Below are 24,354 nucleotides of genomic sequence, written 5' to 3'. Positions count from 1 at the left end.
AATTCTTACCTCGTAACAATGGGTTTGTAAACTTAATTCTCTTACCAAGAGGCAGGGCCTTATATAACCCTGTCATCTGTATAGGCCTGTCAATTGTTTTCAGGTGAGGTTTACATTAAAATACTGGAGTCTGAGCCAGGTGGTGGTGGCTCATGCCTTTAATCCCAGCACTTGGGAGGATAGGCTCCAAAGTGACAGAGAAACCCTGTCTTGAAAAACAAAAACAACAACAAAATTCTGGAGTCTGAATAAAAGAACAGGAATAATTACCAGGTCATAGTGGTTTTGCATCAACAGCACTCAGGGGACCACAAGGTGAAGGCTAGCCTGGGCTACACAGTATAGGAGGAGCAAAACCTACGAGCCTTCCGTTTTCAGTAGGTGATGCTGATCTGTTTGACCCCTCTGATGAAACACCTCCTCTGCCTGGCGCTATAGCGAGCGCTTGCAGGGTCCCCTGTCGGGCTGAGATCCCGTGATCTCTTCAGTCATCTTGAACGAAACGTTTTGCCATTGGGCTATCACTATGTAAAAATGAGTAAGGCAAGTTGACAAGAAATCACTATAGTGGCTTTAGCCACTTCTGTCATACAGGGGGATTCCATTTCTGAGCAAAGCATTGGTTTCATCAATAAACGTCTTAGGAAAAATCTCAGATTAATTGTTTCTCAAATTAGATTCATATGGTTTTTCTTTTCTTCCAGGATTGGGGCTTGAATGCTAGGCTAGTGCTCTACCTGAATTCCTTCCGTCTGCTACCCTCGGAACCCATTCTGAAATCCTCTTTCTGAATTCTCCGACTTCGAGATATAAGCCTACACCTACTCAACTTTTGAAATTGGAAATTTAGAAATGATACTTCATCTCTCTTCTTGGGTGCATCTTCACAAACCCTTTTTCTCAATCTATATCCAAAGGGTTTTAACCTTCAGAGAGCCCTGGACTCTCATCCCCACCCTTACAAGCCACGTTCTCATCCAAACCAGGGCAACACCTTGTTCATGTCCTGTGGTGTCTCTCTCCTCGTCTCACCACCAACAAACTAACCAAATTTAAAATCTTAACACTTGGGACTTGAGAGATAAGTCAGCCTGCGAGAGTGTCCCACACAGGGGGGTTCACAGCACCCCTGCAGAGTGGCCACAACTGCCTGGAACTGGAACTCCAGGAGATCCAATGCCCTCTTCTGGGTTCTGTGGGCGTCTGCACACGCACATACTTGTGTTAAAAGATAAGAATAAATCTTAAAAAAAAAAATCTCGCAAACTAAAGACTCTCGACTCTCCCGTTAAAAAGATACCAAGAAGAAAAAAATAGGAAAAAAAAACCACAAAACTTATCACATCCTACATGCTATGTCCTCCAGCCTAAACAGCCCTAACCCCATAGCTATTATGTAATGGTCAAAAAAACAAGTGGAGTTTAGAGATCGGCTGACGATTGAATTCCATCCGTCCTCTCGGTCTCTTCTTACCAAACTCTAGCTTGTGAGTTTGCCTCAGGTCTCATGTGTCAAACGGGGACAGTAATAGAAAACTTGTTCATATCATAAAGAAAAAACTGAGTTGAGCAGGTGCGGCGATGCTTGCCTGTTATGTGTCTATCGGAGATCACCCTGGGCAGCATAGGGAAGCCCTTTCTCAAAAAACAATACACAAAAAGGAGATAAAAGTGCTTAGCCGTGCGGTACACAGGGCTGAGTCGCTGAGCCCGTCAGGCTCCACCGCTCGCTCTTTGGGGACCCTAGCGCCCCGGAACCCAGAGTTGCTGATGGAACGCTACCACCCCTTTCGGCTCTGTCTTTTGACTGTCCTGGTAACCTCTTTGTGCTTCTGGGGCCGTGAGGGGACCGAGACGGAGGTCTGGGGCTTGGAGGTGCAACCTGAGGAGGCGAGAGCCGGGAGACCCGTGCACCCGGTCTGCGGACCTCCGGGCGGGCGTGGGTCCCAGCTCCCGGGCGTCCTCCTCGGCCCCGTGCCAGCTCTCAGGCCTCGCCGCGATGACCTGGAGATGGAACCAGGACGACGACACTAGCTCCTTCCAAACCTCCGAGGAGCCGGATGGGGTGGGGGGAGAAGACGGGGGATCCGTACCACGTGACAAAAGCCAGCCAGGTCGCGGCGGACCTCCCGGGCGCCTAGACCGGCCCGTCTCTATGGTCACCGGCGCGGAGGAGGTTGTCCTTCCCGGGGACGACCACTGCTTCCGGTCCAGATCCCGCGCGCCAGGCTCGCGCTCCAGGATCGCGGGCTTCGGCTTCCTCGGGCTGTGCGGCGCAGCGCTCCCACCCGCCCCGCCATGAGCTTCCTCAAAAGCTTCCCGCCTCCCGCGTCGGAGGACGGGCTCCGGCTGCAGCAGCCCGACACCGAGGCGGTGATGAACGGAAAGGGGCTGGGCACCGGCACGCTCTACATCGCCGAGAGGTAGGGTCCCCGGGCCGCGGCGCTGGCCTCGCTCCGCCTCGGGGCGGCTGCGGGCAGCGCCGGGCGACGCCGCAGGGGTGGAGGCGGCGAGGGAGGCCCGGCTGCCAGCCCCGCTGCCGACCTCGCCTGTCTCCGTCACGACCCGTTCCTTGTACCGGCCTGTGTGCCGGAGCCCGGCGCGTGCTCACGGCTGGACTTTGCAGTTTGGAGAGCCTCCGTTAGCCTCCCGGCTGTCTCGCGAGCTGGGGGTTCTTCCTGCGTAAGGTCTGTGGGTTCGGAGTGATCGCGTAGGGTGTAGGACGTTTGGTTAATGAGCATTGGGTTTTTTTTTTTTTTCCTGCTGTAGATGTGGGTGGGGGAAAGAAGCATCTTGAGGCCCACGGAGGGCGGGGTCATAACCTGCCGAACCCGATTCTGGATGAGCGGGTCCTAGAAGGAATCCTACTTTGATGTGACTACCTGCAGCGCGTTGTACTCTGACAGTAAGGTAGACATGTCCCTTAAATAAGCACGTACACACACACACACACACACACACACACACACTACCCCTCCTCACCTCTCCACCCCCTTTCTTGTCCTCCAGACCTTCAGGTTTACCTTTTTGCTATATTCCGGTTGTCGTCCACGGAGGACAGCCTCTGCTTTTATTTTATTTTATTTTTATTTATTTATTTATTTGGTTTTTCGAGACAGGGTTTCTCTGTGGTTTTGGAGCCTGTCCTGGCCTAGAACTCACAGAGATCCGCCTGCCTCTGCCTCCCGCAGCCTCTGCTGACAGAAATAAGGGGCCAAACGAGCAGCCCCTGCTTTTAAGAGCTCATCTGGCCCCTTATTTCTGTCAGTTTATTAGTAACATATATAGGGGAGAGAGAGAGAGAGAGAGAGAGAGAGAGAGAGAGAAGGGGGGTTTATTATAGGATGACTTATAGGGTGTGGTCCAGCTCTTCTGACAAAGTTGCTCAGTTCAAAAGCCTGGATCTCTCAGCTGGTCTTCAGTAAATGCTGGAATGATCTGTGTTCGTCTTCCTGCCCCAAGTTCCAGATTAGAAGCGGATCTTCCTACTTCAAATTAAGAAGAAGAAAAAAACCCTCTCTCACTGGTGTGCCCTCCTCCATTTTTGGAATTTAGTTAATTCCAGGTGAAGTCAAGATGACAACCAGAATGGCCATCACACTATGTAAAAGGGGCTTTGTTTATTTTTGCTTTTTGAAACAAGATCTCTGTGTAGACCTGGCTGACCCTAAACTCACAGGGATTCTCCTGCCTCTGCCTCCTAAATGCTAGGACTAAAGGTGTGTTCCCTCACCACACCTGATGATCTTTCTATAATTCCTTGGCGGGGGAGGGGCTTGTATATGATTCTGCATATTGGAAAGATTAACGCTTACTGAAAAGGCACAAGTGTTGTTAATACGTGAACGTCTTATAAAGATCCCTGAGGGCTGGAGAGATGGCTCAGGGTTTAGGAGCATTTGTTGCTCTTGCAGGGGACTCTGGTTCCCAGCACCCACACGGTGGCTCACAATGGTCCCTAACTCCTGTTCCAGGACATCTGCCGCCCTCTTCTGACCTCTGGGCAGCAGGGACACAGGTGGTGCGCATACGTGCAGGCACAGCCCTCATACACATTTATCTGAAGACTCATTAGTGGCTAACAGTTTGCCCTGTTTCTTAAGCTGTACACGCCTTCTGCCCGCACACGTCAGTACTTTAGCGTGCACCTGAGAAGACGAAGAGCAACCGTACAGTTGCCGTGTTCAGAAGGTGTATCTCATTTTATGACATTATTTTAAGGTTTTATTGGCAGACTCTGAATGTTTCTCTAAGACATTTTTGGAAATGTCCACAAACTACGAGACACATGCATATGAGTTAAAAATTAAACACTGCATTTCCGGAAGCCTTGCCCATCTCTAGGCGCCCTCGTCCCTCCCTCCCTTGGTCTGATCCCCTTTTGTCTTTTTTTCCTCACCTGGCATTTCCTAGTCGTGGTGAGATTGAATTACTGGCAGTTCCCCTAACATTACGACAACTGACTTCTTCTGTGTCGACGGTGCGCGAGTGTGTGAGTGTGTGTGTCAGCCGGTGTTCTGATAGAACTGGGATGCTGAGGAGGAAGGGCAGAAACGAAGTTCTTTGTGCTGGGACATGTGTGTATCTTACACAGCACACGTGGCATGTATGTAAATACTGCCCGTGGTTCTCCATGGGAGGAAATGAAGGAGAACGTGGAAAGATCCCGGCCCCAGCTGGAGCGGCTAAGAGCTTGCTCATGAGCTTGGTTGGCTGTATTGTGTGTGGCCTTTTGGAAGCGTTTAGGACGTTAGCCAGAGAGAAATGGTGTTGGGTTGGCTTTTAGGAAGTGGTTTCTTGCGTGTGTCTGTAGAGATGCAGGCTCCTGGGCTCATTTTCAGGCTAGGGGTTTGTTTTGTTTTCAGTTTTATTTTATCTGTGCGTATGAATGCCTCACCTGCATGTATGTGTGCGCACTACATGTATGCCCAGTGCCCACTGAGGTCAGAAAAGGTCATTGGATGCTCTGGAGTTTTGAGTTGTGAGCAACCACGTGAATCCTGAGAGTCAAATTGTGGTCCTCTGCAAAGAGCCACGCGTGCCCCTGAGCAGATCTCTCCAGACCCCACAGCTTATTGTTTATAAGAAATTGAGTTCTAAACCCAACAAGGAAGATAAAAAGGCACAAGTGGCTCAAAATAAGTTATTTAAGATGGGTGGGATTTGTACTTAAGATAAAATTAGGTACTTTGAACTTAGAAACAATGTTTTCTTGTGTCTCATTCCAAAATTAATTTTAAACCAATTAAACCTATACAACTTCAAGGTCTCTTTTACTTTCCAGTGCTGTTTTTAGCCCTTTACCAGAAATAAAAGACACAGATTGTCCTTACTCATAAGTATCTGAGCTTAAGAAAACATTTTCAATCTGTGTTCACTACTCTTAGAGTTCTAGTCCTTGCATTTATGACAGGTTTTTTTTTTTTTTTTTGTTATGACTGATCATAGTTAATTTTGGTTTTGGAGTACTTTTCTTCTAGAATATGTGAGAAGAGACAAAACAGAATTAGAAATTAAGTCAAGTATTTCTTTCAAGTGCCAAATCCATTTCTCTGTGAGCGTCTCAGAGCCCATAGGAGCACTGTACTGAGACAGCGTGTTGTGTCCTAAGGGGTTCGAGACTGATTTCAGCCTTTACACCAAAGGCCATAATGTTCTAGGCACTGATTTGCTGTAGATGCCAGCTTTTCCACCGCCTGGTGGAGTTAGTAAAGGTTTATGGCTCTGAATATTTGAAATTATTTTGGACTGGTAAATCTGGAATGCTCCATTCTACACTGTAGTCATGTCAGGAGATTTTGGAGGTGAGAAAGGGAACGTAGTTTGACGGGGCTGTTTCTTGGTGCCTGTGAGCAGTGTGTCATTCCACATTAAGAGAATGGCTGTGGGTGGAAGGTACATGCAGCGCACAGTTACATAAGAAATCTGTTCCTTTGGAAGCAGTGGGGATAAAATAATTCCTCAAACTCTGCAGGCCAGGCTACCCTTGAACTCACAGAGATCTGCCCACCTCTGCTTCCCCCAGTGCTGAGATTAAAGGTGCCCGCTATCACTTGGCAATTCCTCAAACTTTTACACTTTGCTATTTAGTATCACTTTAACCCTCTTTATTTTTTCCAAGTAAGCTTAATGTGTGGAATTCTTTCCAATAACCTCCTTGTAGTGATACTTCGTTTCTATTTTAATAAATGAAGCTTGTCTGAAGATCAGAACACAGAACAACCACACTAGTTAGCCATAGAGGCCAGGCGGTGGTGGCGCAGGCCTTTAATCCCAGCACTAGAGAGGAATATAGGGCGGGATGAGACAGGAGCTCCCTCCTTCAGTCTAAGATTTCATAGGGGTGAGAGCTCTCTAGTGGCTTGACTGCTGTGCTTTTCTGATCTTCAGGTTGAACCCCAATATATATCTCTGGGTTTTATTATTTGTGCTACATGGCATCTTTTCTTGCTTTTAATTTTTAAATATACCATTAAATAGTATAGCTGCATGGGCCGGCCTGGTCTACGGAATGAGTTCTAGGACAGCCAGGGCTATTCAGAGAAGCATTGTCTCAAACCCGACCCCTCCCCCCAGATCTCAATATGCTTACAGAGTTGTGCATTTACCACGGTAGTCTGACATACGCCTTAGTGAGAATGTGATACACGTGGGCCATACCGTTAGACATGGTTTACATGGTGGTGCTGAGTTCGAGGCATAGACTTTAGTGTCCTTTATTAAACTATGGTTTGGAACACTCTGCTGTCGTTGTTCCTGCCTAAAGGAGGTCTTGGCGCTCTGGATGTTTAGTTTAGTTGTCTGGGTTTTCTTGTTTTTTCTTTGTTTTGTTTTTGTTATTTTGGACGGGGCCCTTATTATGTAGCCCTGACTGACCTGCTATGTAGACCAAGCTGGCTTTGAACTCACAAAGATCTGCCTGCCTCTGCCCTCCAAATGCTAGGTTTAAAGGTGTGTGACACTCACTACCTTATTTTGAGGCCTGGAATTTGTCAAGTGGTTCAGGTTAGCCTTGCACTTAGCAGCAGTGTGCTCCATCAGCCTCCAGGGAGCTCATATCACAGCTGTGACCCATGGTCAGCTGGTCAGAGATGTAGAGAAAGTGAGGTGAAGCTGGTGTGGGCACAGGCTTGTAATCCCCACACCTGGAGTGTGGCAGAGCATGAGGAGGGTCTAGAGTTCAGGACTATGGCTGGGCAGGGGGGAGCAGGCCTTATCCCAGCGCTGGAGGCAGAGGCAGAGGCAGGCGACCTCAGTGAGGTCTAAGACAGCGAGGGCTAGAGAGAGGGAGAGAGAGAGAGACCCTGTCTCCCAGGGAATAGAAGGTTCATGGCCAACCTGGGCAATTGAGATCAGCATGAACTAAACATCAAAGCCCTGCTCAGGAAACAAGAGGGAATGGGGAGGCCGGGAGGGAGGGAGAGGATACAGGATATGTATGTGTTCTGCCGTTCTGTAGAGGGGTGTCTCCATCCCTCTAACTTCTGTGTTTTAAAATTTTATTACTATATTAGTTGTATAAAAATTCCCTTTTTAAAGTGTCAATTTTGACATGGTTTACATGGCATACGACTTTTTCATTTCATTCATAGAAGTTGATGGTTTATTGTACGCTCATACCCGCACTTATTTTAGAACATTTTTTGTGGTTGTTCCCCCACCCCCAAAAAAAATTAAAAAAAAAAAAACCAGTACTCATTGGTAGTCACTCCCTGTTTCCTTTCAGCCCTGCAAATGTTTTTGTGGCTTCTTTGGGATCTTGCCCCTGCCAAGGTCTTCTCCCTGCTTTTCTGCTAAGATTGTACAATTCATAGTGGAAGAGAGGCTGCCAAGAAAAATTAGGCATTACCTGTCAGAATTCAACATAGTGGCTTTGGTCATTGTTTCCTTTCTTATACCGATAAAATACTTGTGCCCTTTTAAGGAGAAAGTATTTCGTGGCTTTTTGGGTTTTTTTTTTTCCCGTTTGTTTTTTAAGGTGTTATTTTATTTTCATGGTATCTTGCCTGCATGTTTGTCTGTGTGTCACTTGTATCCCTGGTGCACACAGAGGCCAGGAGAGTGTGTCAGGTCTGCAGCTGGATTACAGATCATTGTGAGCTCGGAATCGAACCTGGGTCTTCTGGAAGTGCTCTTCACCCACTGAGCCGTGTCTCCAGCCCCCTTAGCTTTTTCGTTGAGCTGGTAATACATGGGAACTTTTACCTTGTCTACTAAGGTAGTAATTAATTTTTTGAGTTGTGATTGTAATCACGTCTGTTTTGTGCGTCCATCATCTATCCCCAGTTCCTGTGCATGCCCGCCTACGGAGGGCCGTGTTAACAGTTTTGAAGCATGTTAAATAAAGAGATGGAAGTAACAGACTACAAACATGATTCGTTAGCATACTAGTGCTTCTGTGTTCCCAAGCACAAGATGAGTAGGAACAGGCGAGGTCCTTGTAGAAAGGAGGTCTCATGGATCTATTTGGGGCTTGACTAGGTAGATAGGTCTGCACAGCAAAGAGGGTAGCTGGAGACATTCTAAGCAAGAATAGCACAAAAGAGACGCGGGTAAGGGCCGAGAGCTGTTAGGAGCACGTGCTGCTCTTTCAGGGGACCTGAGCTGGATTACCAACACCCACATGGAGGGTTCACAGCCCTCCCCCCGCCACACTCCAGCTCCAGGGGTCCTGACGCTCTCCCGGCCTCCACCAGTATCCACATGCATGTACACATAGAGGAAAAATAAACAGAGATGACTTGAAAAAATCACCTCTCAAATCTTTTTGAATTTATAGCTAGAGGAAAAGAAAAGTGAAAGAAAATTCAGTTCTCGTAACTAGTTTTTCTTTCTCTCTTCTTAGTGTTTAGTTTTATTTTAAGGAATATTTCTAATATTGTCAACAAGCTTGTATTGCTTTCTATGCATAAAAGTATGTAGGTTGAACCTTTATAAGTTTTGGGATATTAAGTTAGGATTCAGTTTTTAAAACTAATCTGCCTAAACCCTGTTTTTCAGCCGCCTGTCTTGGTTAGATGGTTCTGGACTAGGATTCTCACTGGAATACCCCAGCATTAGTTTACATGCGGTCTCCAGGGACCCGAATGCTTACCCTCGAGAACACTTGTATGTTATGGTGAATACAAGATTTGGAGGTATGTATGATAGAACTTAACCCAGCGCTTCCTCTGATAGCAAAGTGTATTTTAAGGGGTATGTTTGTTTGTTCGTTCTGAGATGACGTCTTGCAGGTTGTTCAGGTTAGCCCTGAACTCCTGTAGCCTTACAGATACTGACACGTTCGGGGTGTGCTGCCTTACCAGTCTAAAAGGCAACCTTTAATGATAATGTAAAAGTTAATCCATTGACTTACATTGGGTAATATTGTGGTAAACAAAATTAATCACCCTAAAGTAATTTGACCACTTGTATTGTTTTAATGGGTATTGGTTTAGTGTGTATATCTGCCTTTTATTTTCTCTGTATTTGCCCTTAGAATTCTTCAGTTAATATGAATGTTTTTACTTTTTTGTTTTAACTTCTTATTTCTTCTCCTTCTAAAGGTACTTCAGAGATATGAACCTGTAATTTTGTCTATCCAGAAAGTTAAGATAGAATTGTTTTATTCATTTATTTTAAAGATGAATATGCAGGTGGAGATTATTGCCTGCATTTGTATCTGTGTGCTGTGTGTGTGACTGATGCCAGCAGAGACCAGAAGAGGGTGTAAGATACCCTAGAATTGGAGTCACAGACTGTGTTTGTCTATGTGAATGTGTGCTACATGTGTGTGGGTGCCAGCAGAGACCAGAAGAGGGCATTGGATTCCTTGGAGCTGGAGTTACCGGAAGTTTTTAAGCTAAACAATAATGCATTTCGGGAACTGACCTTCTAGAACAGTGTATTGGCTACTTTTCTGTTGCTGTGCCAAAACCCATGACTAGCAACTAAAGAAAAAAAAACTGTTTAATTGGGCTTAAAGCCAGAGAGCTAGAGTCTACGATAGTGGAGCAAAGGCACGGCAGCAGGAGCAGCCGAGAGCTCACATCCCAAACCACAAGTAGAGGCAGAGAATGAACGAAAATGCGTGTATGTCCTTAGAGTACTGAAGCTTGCATGGGGCCTGTGTGTGGTGCTGCTGTTGAACTCGCCCATGTCCCATGGGGTTCATGGTCTAAGTTGATGGAGACTGACCAGGTCTCTTCCTCGAGGGCATCAGACCTCATTTTACGTGGTATGAGCCACCATGTGGTTGCTGGAGATGGCAGGAGGTTTTGAAACCTTAGAGCCTATCACCAAAGACACACCTCCTCCAATAAGGCCACACCTCCTAGTCCTTCCCAGCTATTTCTTTCCTCCAGTGAGGACCAGGTGTTTAAACAGAGGAGCTGATGGGGCCATTCTCATTCAAACCACCACAGGCAACAAGGCCCTTAACCACTGAGCGGGTGGGGAGAGTTGTATTTGCTGCCGTTGGTTGGTGAAATTATAATTGGAGGAGGAGGGGTGCTGCTGGCATCTGGTAGATGCCAGATTCCCTGCAACAAAAATTATGCAAATTTCTGTAGCGGCGCAGTTCAGAAGCCCTACGTTGGAAGGTTCCCAAGTTTTACTGTTTTTGAAAATATAATAAGTTGTTAAGATAATGGGTAGCGGGGGCTGGAGAGATGGCTCAGTGGTTAAGAGCATTGCCTGCTCTTCCAAATTCCAGAGTTCAATTCCCAGCAACCACATGGTGGCTCACAACCATCTGGAATGAGGTCTGGTGCCCTCTTCTGGCCTGCAGACATACACACAGCCAGAATATTGTATACATAATAAATAAATAAATAAATAAATAAATATTTTTTAAAAAAAAGATAATGGGTAGCTTTTCTCAGAAATTTTGTGTAACAGACAATCCATTAGTTTGTCTAACCAACCTTCAAATTGGTTTCTTTTAGTTCCTGATTTTATCATTTGTATTTAGTTGTGAACACTAATTACTGATTTTTAGAACTCTGGCAAGCCAGGCATTATTAAGTGATATTGACTGATCAGCTATCCAAAAATATTTTCTCTATAAGATTTCAAATTCTTGCTTTTGGAAGGAGTTCAAAGATAGATGAAAATAGGAAGTTTGAAAAAGAATGAGGGAATGTAAAAGTTGTTCGATGTTGGGGTGTAGCATGATCTCCTAACGAGGTGTGAAGCTCAGTTGACTCACTCAACAGAGGGAAAGAAGGAGTTTGGTGTGTGTTTGTTTGTTTATGGCTCACAGTTTCAGAAGTATTTCAGTCCTCCTTGTTGGAGAACACATAGCAGCAGGCCTGTGAGGCAGCAGCTGTGCACTTGGCAGAGAACCAGGAAGTAGGCAGAGTAACATCAGAACCAGGGGTGGGTAGACTCTTCAAAGACCCGGCCCTAGTGCTGCCCTCTGGGCAGCAAGAGTTCAAAGCATGGCTGTCGTAACATTTTAGAGCCCAACCATAACACTAAGTAAATGCAGCTGTGATTTTTATAACTCGATCAGCATACTCTTGTTATGACAAAAGACCTTACTTAGATAATCAGTTTAATAAGGGGAAGGCTTATTTTGGCTTATGAGTCATAGATTTCAGCCAATACACATTTGGCCCTGTTTCTTTTAACCTGTGTTGGCACAGCGTATAATGGCAAGAACACATGGTTGAGCGGACTTTAAGGTAATAAGTAGAAGATTTGTTCATATTTTGACAGCCAGAAAGCAGACCCGGAGTCCCTGTTCCCCCTTTAAGATAAGCCTCCAGTGACCTAAGTTTCTCCATGTCTTCACCTCCTGATGAATTTAGCGCCCACTAACACCACAGGCTGCTGACTAAACCTTTAATATGTGGGTCTTTAAGATCACTCAAGATCCCAGCCCTAGCAGTAAGTAAGAAAATTAGGTGTTGTTTAAAATGCAAAACTTTAAAAGTAACGCTGTCAGTCAGTTCCAAATGCGGATGTGTTGGAGTCAGGGTGTGACTCAGTAGTATAATGTGTGTATAGCATATGAGAAGCCCTGAGTTCACGCTTTACCACCAAAACACCAAAGTAAATATTGGTATATAATGCCCCAGAGAGTCAGCATTGGCACTGAGCAAAGGTACTTGTTTGGCAAAAGTCTCCTGAGGTAGGGGTAGGGGTTAAGTAATAATGGATATCCTTTTAAATATAGGATAAAGCACCCCAGTAAGTAGACTGTGCCTCATTTGCCAGGTGAGCCATTTTCTCATGAGTCTCAGTTTCATTAAAAAAAAAAAAAATCTCACTTTCCACGTGGTCTCTTGAAGAATTCTCCTGACTCCCAGTAGCACCACAGGCTACAGATGAACCTTAGTGATCAGATTGGAGCCCAACACAGCGCCTCACATATAATATACCCCTGGCCTTACCAGCAGACCCTGCATTCCTCTCTGTTCGTGACCATTGTTAATAGTGGGCTCGGTGCTTACTGTGTAAGCATGGGGACCTGGGTGTGGGTTTTCAGCCTCCACATAAGAACTGGGGGAACAGAGGCAGATCCCACAAGTCTGCTGACCAGCCCTTCTCCCCAGATCAGTGAGCCCAGGGCCTTATCTCAAAAGGAAAAAACGTAGAGAGCAAAGGCCCAGATTCAACTTAGGGCTTTCTTAGACTTGTGTGCAAGCAAGCATGCCACACACCCCTCATATGCACACACCCCCCGCCCAGGCAGTGGCTATTTCTGGAAAGATCTAGAATCTAGGTTCCATCTCTGCACTTTGAACTATGTTAGACCAGAATGTGTTACTATAATTCTTCAATGCAGTACTTCATTATAGAACTGTAACTGTAATTGCACCGTGTTTTTACAAATGCATCAGCAAAGTTTGGAGATGGTGACCACCCAGTGATTTAGAATTTTCCAGTGTGTGCATTGGTCTGCTTGGTAGCCGAAGATTTGTATACTTAACAACGTGCTACTGAAAACAGCACGGGAAGTAGACTTTGAAATCTGTTACTTAAAGGTCGTATTAATGGCCGCTTCTGATTTAATTTCTGCTTGTCTATGTTTGCATACTATTCTACCCCGAAAGCACATTAAGTAATTACCGCATTAGTGGATGCCCCTTGTTTACCTTGCCAATCTTACTGTTGGAGAAAACTCAAAGATATTAGTAACATACACTTCTGTATATCTGTGATGGTGTTTCCAGAGACCTTTAACCAAGGGGGTGGGGGGAAGCAGCCTCAGATGTGGGTAGCACTGTCGGTAGGCTGGGTGCATTCTCTCTCTCCTCGCCTCTCTCCCTCCCCCTCACTTCCCCTGCTCTCTCTTCTTTTCTATGCTCTGCTTCCTGCTGCCGTGAGGGAAGACCTCTGCTCCATCTCACCCACTCTGCCGTGATTCAGCTCCCTAACAGTGCAGCCAGCTGACCACGGTCAGCCTCTACATCAGCCTCTGACAGCAGGAGCCACACCAGGTTGTCCTCCTTCCTGTTGTCACGGTGATGGAAAGCTGACACTCCCTGCAAGTGGATTCACCGTGTTAACAGTCGTTCCAGTTTTTCCTCATCGGTGTAGATGATAAAGTTATTTTAATGCTGCTTTAAATGTAAAAGTTTCTTGTTTGCTGTAGCTAAGGATTGAGCCCAGGGCTTTGAACATGCTAGGCAAGCCTCTGCTGCTGAGTCGCCACTACTGGCACCTAACTCTGACTCTTCTTCCCTCGCCCTCCTGAGCAGCGGGGACTATAGCATGCTCCACCACGTCTGCTCAGTTTGTACTGATATTTGTGTGTGTGGTGTGTGTTTGTGCATGTGGAGGGCAGAGAAAGCTTTGTGGGTTTGGTTCTTTCCTCCTGTAAGTGGGCTCTGTGGGTCAGACTCAGTATTGTCAGATGTACGCAGATCTACCTCACCAGCCCTTAATTTGCTAATCTCAGCAAACATGTTTGCTGTTTGTGGGTCAGTTTAAATATTTGATTGACCTGGTTTTTTACATTATAAAATCGTTCAAACATAGAGAAAGCAGAGTGTTTGTTATATATTTGTTTGTTTATGGTTTTTCAGGGCGGGATTTCTCTGTGTAGTCCTTCCTGTCCTGGAACTCACTCTGTAGACCAGGCTGGCCTCCAACTCAAGAGATTTGCCTGCCTCTGCTTCCTGAGTGCTGTGATCAAAGATGTGCACCACCTGACTAGAGTAATTTGTTAATATTCAGTATCCAGTGTAAATTCTGTCTCTTTTCCCTGATTACTATACATTTTTAAGGGAAACTTAAGTAAATACTGTTGAAAGCTGCTCTGGGGAGGGCAGGGTCTCTGTGTCCTGGCATCCACTGTGTAGATCATGTTGGTCTTGAACACACAAAGATCTACCTGCCTCAGGTGTTTTGTGTGGACCCCCATTTCATCCTCTACTGTCTTACTCAAGTTAAACGATATTGTAAAGGTGGTGTATCTGCTTCCTATACGTGCTGCGTTTTGGTTTATTGTAATTTTATGTACGTGAGTGTTTTGCCTGCATCTGTGTATATCATATGTGTGCCTGGTGCCTGTCAAGGTCTGGAAGGAGGAGGTGGATCTCATGGTACTGGAGGTACAGATCATTGTGAACTGCTGTTGGGTATCAGCAATCAAGCCTGGGTTCTCTGCCAGAGTATCGAGTGCTCTTAACCACTGAGCCGATTCTCTAGCCCTCCTATATATGCTTTTAACTTTAACTGAAAGTCTGTATGCCTCCAGCAAATGTAACGGTTTTATGTTTAAGATTTTAATTAAATGGTATTATATATTCTACAGCTAGCTCTTTCATCCAGTCCTTTTTAAAGGTCTCTGTGTTGATACATATATAACACTGTAGGTTCATTTTCCCAGTGAAGGGCTTAAACCCAGGACCTGCTGTGCAAAATGACCCCTCTACCACGAAGCTATTATTTTCAGCTAATTCTCATTAAACGTTTTTATCTACAAACTGTTCATTTATCTGTTGGTCAGTTAGCTTTCGTGAACTTGAAACCGTCTAGCTTAAATAGTGCTGTGTTCTCTGTGTGTTACCAAGTGCCTGCTGCTGAGTACAGCCCTGGAGCCTTCTCCCACTCTGAAGTAACATCAGTAAAAATGGAATTGCAGTATTCAGATATACTAATAAATTTCCTAGCCTATTGGTTAATTAATTGTTTTTTCGAGACAGGGTTTCCCTGTGTAACATCCTTGGCTGTCCTGGAACTCTATTTTTAGACCAGGCTGACCTTGAAATTATAGAGGTTCACCTGCTCCTGTCTCCCGAGTTCACCGCTACCCAGCTTAATTTTTTTAATGTACATATGCGCATCTGTTCCTCAGATATTTCAAGCACACACTGCTGTGAGTAAATCTAGCTTCAGTGTCCTAAAATGTCAAATAAATATTTAAAAGTTTGTATTCTTGAGCTAGATCAACAGATAGGTCAGCAGTTAAGACCTCCCGCTGCTCTTTCAGAGGACCAGAGTCTGGTTTCCAGGAACCACATCAGGTGACTCAGAATGCTTCTAACACCAGCTCCAGGGCATCCTGGTGGCCTCTTCTGGCTCCTGGTGCACACTGTGCACATAAGCTTATGCAGATACACATAAGGCAATCCTTAAAAACTTCAATGTCTAAAATGATTATCTGTATTCCTCTTATAGAAGAATCAAAAGACTCTCTCTCTGATGAAGATGAGGAAGACGGTGATGAAGATGTTGAACCCATTACTGAATTTAGATTTGTGCCCAGTGATAAGTCTGCATGTGAGTGTTCTGTAATATTGATCTTCTCCGTGTCCCCACCCCATTGACACCCCCCTCTCACCTTTGTTATGGTTGCCTCCATCCTATGGCCTCCTTATAGGCACTGGGAGTGGGTACAGAGTGTCACAAATGCTGGCTATAGTGGTATTGCCGACAGCATGGCGCCTGCTCTGCTCTGGTAAGGAGGGTTCTGGTCAGTGTTACTGGCGGATGCTGCTCACTGAGTGTCACCTGTGGGAAGACTTCCAGAGGTGGGCATGCTGAGACGGATGGGAAGTACCTGTCATGTGACAGGAGCCTCAACCTAGTCAGCAGTGTGACCAGTAACTCTGGCCTTTCCCTCCCTCCCTCTCTGTCTCTCTCTTTTTTTCTTGTCAGGATCTCTCTTTCTAGTCCTAGCTGTCCCAGAACTTGCTATGTAGATGTGGCTGGCCTCAAACTCACAGAAATCTCTGTGCTTCTGCCTCCTGAGAGTTGGGATCGAAGTCATGTGCCACCACACTTGGCTTGCCCTATTCTATTAAGTCTGATCAGCCCTGGAGAGACCCTAGGAATATCTTTGTGACGTGTTCGTTGTCTCAGGCTCCTTTGTAATAGGCAGTGCGCATTCCGTGATCAATTTTTATTTGAATTTTGCAGATTTTATAAATATTGTTACCCTAGTAAACCTTCTGTCTGCTTTTAAATTGGTTGTCACTGGTGTTTGTTCTAAAACCCCGTGGTGCACTGGGAAAGGACACCTCAGTAACGGCGTGATGTCTTTGTGCAGTGGAGGCCATGTTCACTGCGATGTGTGAGTGCCAGGCCCTGCATCCAGACCCGGAAGATGAAGACTCTGACGACTACGACGGAGAAGAGTACGACGTGGACGCTCACGGTTGGTGGCCTGGTGCCTTTGTCGTTTGCTAAGGGCACCAGATTTTAGATCTTTGTCTCCACAAAGTAACCAGTGTGGGATGGTCGTAAATAACGGGAAGGGTGCATTGGCACTCGGTTGGGGAGTGGCTGAGAAACAAATGGGAAGCCGCAATCAAGGGCACACTGCAGACTGAGTTGGCTGCCCACTCTGCCCATCGAGAATCTTCATTATCTTTTTAAAATTGTTTTTATATGTGCGCACCACGTGTGTGCTTGGTGCCCTCAGAGGCTAGAAAAGGATTTGGAACCCCTGGAACTAGAATTGGAGATTTGAACTGCCAACCGGGTGCTGGGAACCAAGTCCCCTGCAAGAGCCCCTAGTGCTCTAAGCCAGGCATTTCTCCATGGTCCTGCTGATCCCTTTCTCTGTTCAACACATCTCTTGAAATACTTACGGACCACGTCATCTTCCCCCCAACCATTCTTTTGTCTACAAATATTTCCCGTCCTTCCCAGACCAGGATGCTTTCACTACCTCCTGTGCTTGTAGCCTGAGGCACAAACTGGTCTGTTTGCATTCCCCTCTGGTCTTAAAGTAGGTCAGTGTGGGCATCTGACATCTTCCTACTTAGGAATCCATAGCTGGCCTGAGACCAGGCTTTTCTGGGATCGTTCTTCACAAACATAAGTGTCTGCTCACTTCTTAGAGATTTTTTTTTAAACTTGGTTTTATGTTTTGTCCTTTTTGTGTTTTTTAGATTTTTCTTTTATTTCAGATATGTTTTAATAGAAATAAGTTAATTCAAAAACCCCTTCAGTATCAAAATATTTTGTGTTCGCTTGTAAAATTCCCACCTGGGAATAAGAAGGGAGTCCCTGATTTTAGAAACACCCCCTTTTCCTTGCAGACCATAGACAAGTCCATTCTCTGTGCACGAAGACTCACTAGTTATTACCTGTTAAATGTTTCTCATCCTAGAGGGCACAGGGACAGTTTTTCTTTTCTTCAACCCCTTTTAAACAGTGGCCTAATAATAAATTTTGGAAGTCTTTCTGGGAGCCTATCCATCTTGAGCAAGTGTGTTATTGATTATCCCTTTTGCTTTTCTCACTGTTGTGTAAAAGCTTAACAGCTTTCTGTTTGTTCAGAACAAGGGCAGGGGGACATCCCCACGTTTTACACCTATGAAGAAGGACTGTCTCATTTAACCGCAGAAGGGCAAGCCACACTGGAGCGGTTAGAAGGAATGCTTTCCCAGTCCGTGAGCAGCCAGTATAATATGGCGGGGGTGCGGACAGACGATTCCGTAAGAGATTATGAAGGTGAGTTCATTGTTCTCTTCTGGGTAAGCAAATGGCTGTAAGGGAAATCATAAACAAAGTTTTCTGTTAGAAACTGGAAGGCAATGAAATGCCACAGTTAACTTAAAAATATAGGAAGCAAATGTAGAATTCCTAGAACCGGAATATTTTTGTTGTTGTTCTGTGTCCTGTGCACTCTGTCTCCCCAGCTGTATCAACTGCACAGATGGTCTAGGGCCAGCAAGATGCCCTCTGGAGGAGGTGTGGTGGGAGGAGAAAATCGACTGTGTCCCTTTAGCAGCAGAATAGTAGGGCCTCCCTAGGGCCTGCGCCTACCCATCCACAGGCTCTAGGTCCAGTTCATCTCGTGGAACAGGTCAGAAATCCAGTCAGAAAATGTGGTCTCCTATAACACTCAGGCCATGATCACGCCAGTCGGCCTATCTTCCCTGCTACTGTGGATAGCACCTTCTAGGACTGTGATAGCTAGCCGGAGAGATGCTTCCAGGTTGGTGTCAGCTTGATTTCTCCATGGATGTGCTGTCTTCAGCGAGAGGCTAGTTTTTTCTGGCTTTTTCAGTAATTGTTTATTTGGTGGTGGGAGAGGAAGATGCACATGGGCGGTGCGTGTGTTACACTCAAAGGGCGGCCTCCTTTTGCTGTTCTGCCATACTCTAGGTGTTTGACCTTTAAGTTTGGGGTGATTCTCCCGTCTGTCCCCCCACGCCCATCTGTAGCACTGTAGGAATGCTAGGATTCAGCTCTGCATGGCTTTCCAGGACCAGCTCGGGTATCAGGTTTGCACAACCAGCACGTTGGCAAGCCTCCGTTACACGTCGGCTCTGAAGGGGTGACATCGTTTACCAGGGATTGGTAGTGCTGTACCTCTGACTGCAAGCTGACGATGTGCCACGCCTGGATTTGATGTTTACTTATGTGTGGGGGCACACACACATTGAATTCTTCTAACAACTCGAATAAAATTATGATTCCCATTTTACACATTAGATAACTGAGACACAAAAGGATTGCACTGGTTGAGGCCAAACACTGATAAGTGGTAAGAGGATTAAGTGAGCCATTACAGAAGTACGCCTGCCACCGTCATAAGCACCTCTTGCCTTTTGTATGTGTTTAGTGCGTGTTACTGTTTATGCCCTAGTAACACCATAGCACCTGTTAGTTCTAATGATTAAAGGATATACCTGAAATGGCTTTCTGTAGCTTTTCTCCTGTCGGTGCGCTTACACCTCTCATAATGCTGTGATTGCTGTCTCCATGCGTGTAGCACATTTGCCTGGAGTTCTTGGATTTCTGGACTATTAGATTGGGGACAAGAATTGTGTCTTACCATGCTGGTCTGAGACTAGTAAGCTAAAGTGATCAACTTCCCCCCTACCTAGGTGATAGGGTGCAGGGACCTGTGGGCAGAAGTCCGGCTGGTGAAGACTCAGGTGGGAAAGTAAAGAAGGCTGCTCTAGACACTGCCCTGCAGAGCACGCGTCCTGCTGCCCTCCTCCCACGCCGTGTGTGTGTGTGTGTGTGTGTGTGTGTGTGTGTGTGTGTGTGTGTTTTACCTGCATGTATGTCTGCACCACTTGTGGTTGGTGTCCTGTGATCTGCCGTGTGGGTGCTGGGAGTCGAGCCTGAGTCCTGAAAACACAGCTGGAGTTGCTGAACCACCTCTCCGGTCCTCACCTTTGCGGTACCTTTAATTTGTCCAACAGTGAATACTTAACACGGTTCTCCATGCCTGTTTGAAAACTCCTACCAGGCAGACATCCTCAGGAGGTGAGCCTAGACTACACTGAGTTTGAGCCATCCTAGGTTACATAGCAAAACATTGTCCAGGAAAATTTAAAAAGAACAAAAGGAAGGAAAGATATAAAGTGACTCCTGCCTGGAATTTCTGGGATTTGTGTATATATGTACACATACATGTATGTATGTGTTTAGGTGTTGATGCTCTGACTCACAAAGTAAATGCTCACTGTTGGACTGACTTTAACTTGACTGCATGTCTGCACCACTTGTGGTTGCTGTCCTTGGAAGCCAGCAGAGGGACCAGGAGCATTTTCCTTTTGGTCTCTTTTGGTAGTTTAGTTTTCAAGGTATAAAGTGTGGAGCGGAGTGTGAGTAGCCTGGTGTGCTGGGCGTCCCTGCAGTTGTAGCACATGAGGGACTGAGGGCAGCCTCAACCACAGGAGACCCTCTTTCAGAAACAAAGCAAAATGCCACAGTTTTATTTTAATTTTATTTTTTGAGATTGGGTCTCACGTGTAGCTCTGGCTGGCATGGAACTACACAGACCAGGCTGGTCTCAAACCCACAGTTCTGTCTGACTCTGCCTCTCCAGTGGTGGGACTAAAGCAGGCACCATCATATCCAGTTTTTTATTTTTTTTATTTTATTTTATTTATTTATTTATTTTGGTTTTTCGAGACAGGGTTTCTCTGCGGCTTTGGAGCCTGTCCTGGCACTAGCTCTGTAGACCAGGCTGGTCTCGAACTCACAGAGATCCGCCTGCCTCTGCCTCCCGAGTGCTGGGATTAATGGCGTGTGCCACCAATCGCCCAGCATATCCAGTTTTTTTAAAGTTAATTCTTGCCAGCAGAGGGTGCTGGCGTGCTGGGATTAATGGCGTGTGCCACCAATCGCCCAGCATATCCAGTTTTTTTAAAGTTAATTCTTGCCAGCAGAGGGTGCTGGCGTCCTCGTTGAGCTTCCTGTCTGAAGTGCGATCCTTTTCTGTTCAGATGGCATGGAGGTGGATGCCGCCCCCACGGTTGCTGGGCAGTTTGAGGATGCAGATGTGGACCACTGAAGATGCTGCTGCTGCTGCTGCTGCTGCACAGTGAGTAGCTCCTTCTCCTTTGTCACGGCACAGGGAAAAGTTCATAATTTAAGAGCTCTGTGTGAACTCTGTAAGGTAACAGTTTGAAACATGCTGAAAACTGCGTGTTTTTTCCCTGAGAAATGAGAAAATTGTAAGCACTGTAGTGTGGTTCATTCTCTGCCGAGCACTGCCCTGGGGATGTAGTACATGTGTGACAGAGACGTGACTGATATTAGCAGCCGATGGTCGCGTCTGTGCAGACAGGCCTCCCTGCTGGCTAGTGTGGGCGTGACGCCCGAGCCTGTCCTGGTCTGCTCGTCACCTCTGCCCGTTTGCCTTAGTTGGTCCCTGTTCATGGTTTGTTACACCTCACGGCTTTTCATTCACGGAGGAATTAGCCTAATCGCTAATGATAATCTTGTATTGCTGTCCCTCTTTCTGGGAGCCGTAGGGAGCAGATTGTCCCGGCCATTACTTCCTGGGTGTTTTCCTGTCTGCCCTCCATGCTTGACATACTGGTTTCCTGGCACATTCTGGTGAGCTCTGCCTCAAGTTTGTCCCCGAGTATTTGCTGCTCTGCCAACCCTGAGACGTGTGTTGCCCTTTCCCGGTGTGAGTGTTAGACTGACTTCCTTAGGTAACTGAAGGTCAGGGACTGGCAGCTGCGGAGCCCTTTCTTAGAATCACAGGATTTTCTTGGTAAAATTGTTGTTCTGTCCTTCCTTCTAAATACCGCCGTTTCCCAGCCAGTGTCCTCCGGGTCCTTATGTTTATTAAAGCACATATCTTCATGACAAGACAACATGTGTGTGGTTGGCCGTGACGCTCCGCTGTTACCCACAGTCATCTAGTTATCTCTCCCTGTGTGGTTGGGACTCAGTCCCCTCAGCCCTGACTGCAGAGATGTCTCATGGCTTAGCAGCACTTGCACAGGCATCTGTGAAGTCCAGTTCCAGAGGATCTGATGCTCTCTTCTGCCCCGCAGGCCCCACAGGCACAGCATACACATCCATGTAGGCAAACACACATACACATAAAAATAAAGTTATTTTAATTCAGTGTTAACAATTATTGTAGCTGTGAAACTGTAAATTTTAACATTGGCTTTCTATTCTTCTAGTATGGTTATCAATAATAATAATAATAATAATAATAATAATAATAATAATAATAATAATAATAACAACAACTTTGCTGGGCGATGGTGGCACACGCCTTTAATCCCAGCACTCCCAGCACTTGGGAGGCAGAGGCAGGCGACCTCAGTGAGTTCCAGGACTGTTCCACAGAGAAATTCTGTGGGGTGGGGGTGGGGCAGGCAACAACTCAAAGAAATTCTGTGCTTCTGTGTTTTATATCTCGCCCCATAAATACTTTCCTTCCTTGAACATTGCGGCTTCCATGCAGTCTGCCGTCAGCAGCATCCTCCTCTCTTTCCTCGGTGGCCTCTCACTGGCGCTCAGGTAGTTCCCAGCTCTCAGGGTTCCTGGTGCTGCTTCATGGAGAACCAGGAACTGCCTGCTCCCAGTGTTGTCACCTTCCTTTCCTGTGCAGACACTGCCTGCATGTCTGCCTGCATACCACAAGGGGGCACCAGATCTCATTGCAGATGGTTATGAGCCTCATGATGTGGATGCAGGGAATTGAACTCGGGACCACTGGAAGAGCAGGCTGTGCTCTTAACTGCTGAGCCATCTCTCCAGTCCCCTCATCACATTCTTAATAATTTTTTGTTCTGCCTGTGGCTGTCTTTTTCTAAGTGTATTATTGTCTTGGAAGACAGGTTTTTTTGTACAATCTGGCTTTCCCATTTTTGTCTGAAAAAGTGGCTGTTGAGAGATTCTCATTCTGTTTGCAGCTGTCATGAGAGACTGACTTGGCACATCACTAATGGTTCCACACTGGATTCTTAGATTCTTTGTAATGGTGAAATAACTGTAAAATTTCTACAGATTTTCTAATGAGTGGCTAGTTTGTTTTCTGCTCTTTTTATTGTCTCTGCTCAATGTCAAAGAAATAATATATTCACAAATTTTATTCATGCTCATCTGAGTCGTTGACCTGATTTCCAAACAATGTAGTTTTAATCATTTAAGATTATATGTGCTTTTAAAGCCTGAACAAGGGCTAAGGTGTTTATGTAACCATTGCTAATTTAAAACTCACGGCTCGGTGCATGAGATGGGGTACACAGGACTGCTGATCACAGCTCCACCCATGACACGCGTTTGCACACGCTGCATACAGAACATAACCGTTCCTTGGTTTCCTCGTTTATAAAGTGGGGTGATAAGAGCTTCCTGGAAGGGTTATTACAAGGCCTGAGAAACAAGAAGTCTGGAACCCTACTAGGCTACCTAAAAAATGTCTGTTAGTAGTACTAATTATAAACCTTTTGTCTTTCAGAGTCCCTCATAACGGTAGGCGGGAACTTGGTGCCTCTCCCACTCCAGAGTGGGCCGGTGAAAGGCTTCTTCCTCTCCAAAGCCCACTTTTCAAGACAGACTATACTGGGACAGCAAATGTCACCAGCGAAGAGACCTTTGTCAACAAAGGTGAATTAACTGAGCGGTGTCTGTAGCTCTCATTCACCCCCAGACCTCCTGTGGCTAGGCGTCTCCTGGGTAGACCTCAGTTCCTGGCTTTGCTCTGTGCACGTCTGTCAGCTGCAAGCCTGCGTAGTGAATACAGAGCTCACCCTGTGTAGACTGGATGCATCTCAGATGTCTGGGGCCTAAAAGAACTCCTGTCCCTAAGACGAAAGTATAGGCCTCACGGGGCAGGCTGTAGCGTTTCCACAGAGGCATTGGTCCTTTACTTTAGGCTACGCCAGGCCACCTCTTGAACCCCCAGCGATTCCTTGCCAGGACGCAGTACTGCTGTCCAGCTTCTGTTCTTCTCCTTCCACTGTCGGCTCTCTCCTGTTCTCCCAGCGAGGTCCTTGACTGTCCGCTCTTAGCTTTCTGTAACAGAACAAGTAGTCTGTAATGGAGTCCGCAGAGTACTCTCCTTCATGAGTCTTGTCTTTGTAATAGGTAACAAATAAATCTAGGTTTTCTATGTCTTTGTGTTTTTGTTCTTGACTAACCATTAATGAGAAAAATTTTTACTTTAGGAGTTTTGCCTCTGTGTATGAGTGCATCCCATGCATGCCTGGCACCCACGGAGGGGCTTGGTACAGTGGACCTGGAGTTAGAGACACTTGTGAACTGCCATGTAGATGCTGGAACTGACCCTAGGTCCTCTGCCAGAATAGCAAGCGTTCTTACCTGCTGACCCCTCTCTCCGGCCCAGAGTTTTGCTGCTCTTGAGAGGTCCTGAGTTGAGTCCTCCAGTCTATATTGGGCAGCTCACAGCTGTTGTAATATCAGCTGCAGGGGATCTGACCACCTCTTTGCTTCTGTGAGCACTCGAATGCACATGGGAAGACATGCAGCCGTACACGTGAATAAATGGTAAAGTGATGCTGGGCAGAGATTGGTTGGCAGAGTGCGGGTCTAACTGCAGGAAGCCCTGGGGTGTAGTTCCTAGCGTTTTGTGAACTAGGCCTGGTTAATATGCCTGAGGGCCCTGGCACTCGGGAGGTCATGGCCAGCTAGGTATCACAGAGATACTCGGGGGCTAGAGAGGTCTCCGCAGTTAGG

The 24,354-nt window shown here is 46.2% G+C and overlaps 1 protein-coding gene across 1 annotated transcript; it reads left to right on the top strand.

The window, feature by feature from the left end:
- Positions 1-2,220: 2,220 nt before the first annotated feature.
- Clns1a (chloride nucleotide-sensitive channel 1A) lies at positions 2,221-23,774 on the top strand. Its single transcript, XM_005357545.3, has 7 exons — positions 2,221-2,423; positions 9,001-9,137; positions 15,613-15,714; positions 16,484-16,591; positions 17,722-17,895; positions 20,631-20,728; positions 23,117-23,774. Exons 1-6 carry the CDS (start codon positions 2,299-2,301, stop codon positions 20,696-20,698), a joined length of 714 nt encoding a protein of 237 aa, XP_005357602.1. The 5' UTR covers positions 2,221-2,298; the 3' UTR covers positions 20,699-20,728; positions 23,117-23,774.
- The last annotated feature ends 580 nt before the right edge of the window (positions 23,775-24,354 follow it).

The sequence above is a fragment of the Microtus ochrogaster genome, chromosome 22 (assembly GCF_000317375.1).
Source record: "Microtus ochrogaster isolate Prairie Vole_2 chromosome 22, MicOch1.0, whole genome shotgun sequence".
NCBI classification, from domain to species: Eukaryota; Metazoa; Chordata; class Mammalia; order Rodentia; family Cricetidae; genus Microtus; species Microtus ochrogaster.
This window is presented reverse-complemented; position numbering and strand designations above follow the sequence as displayed.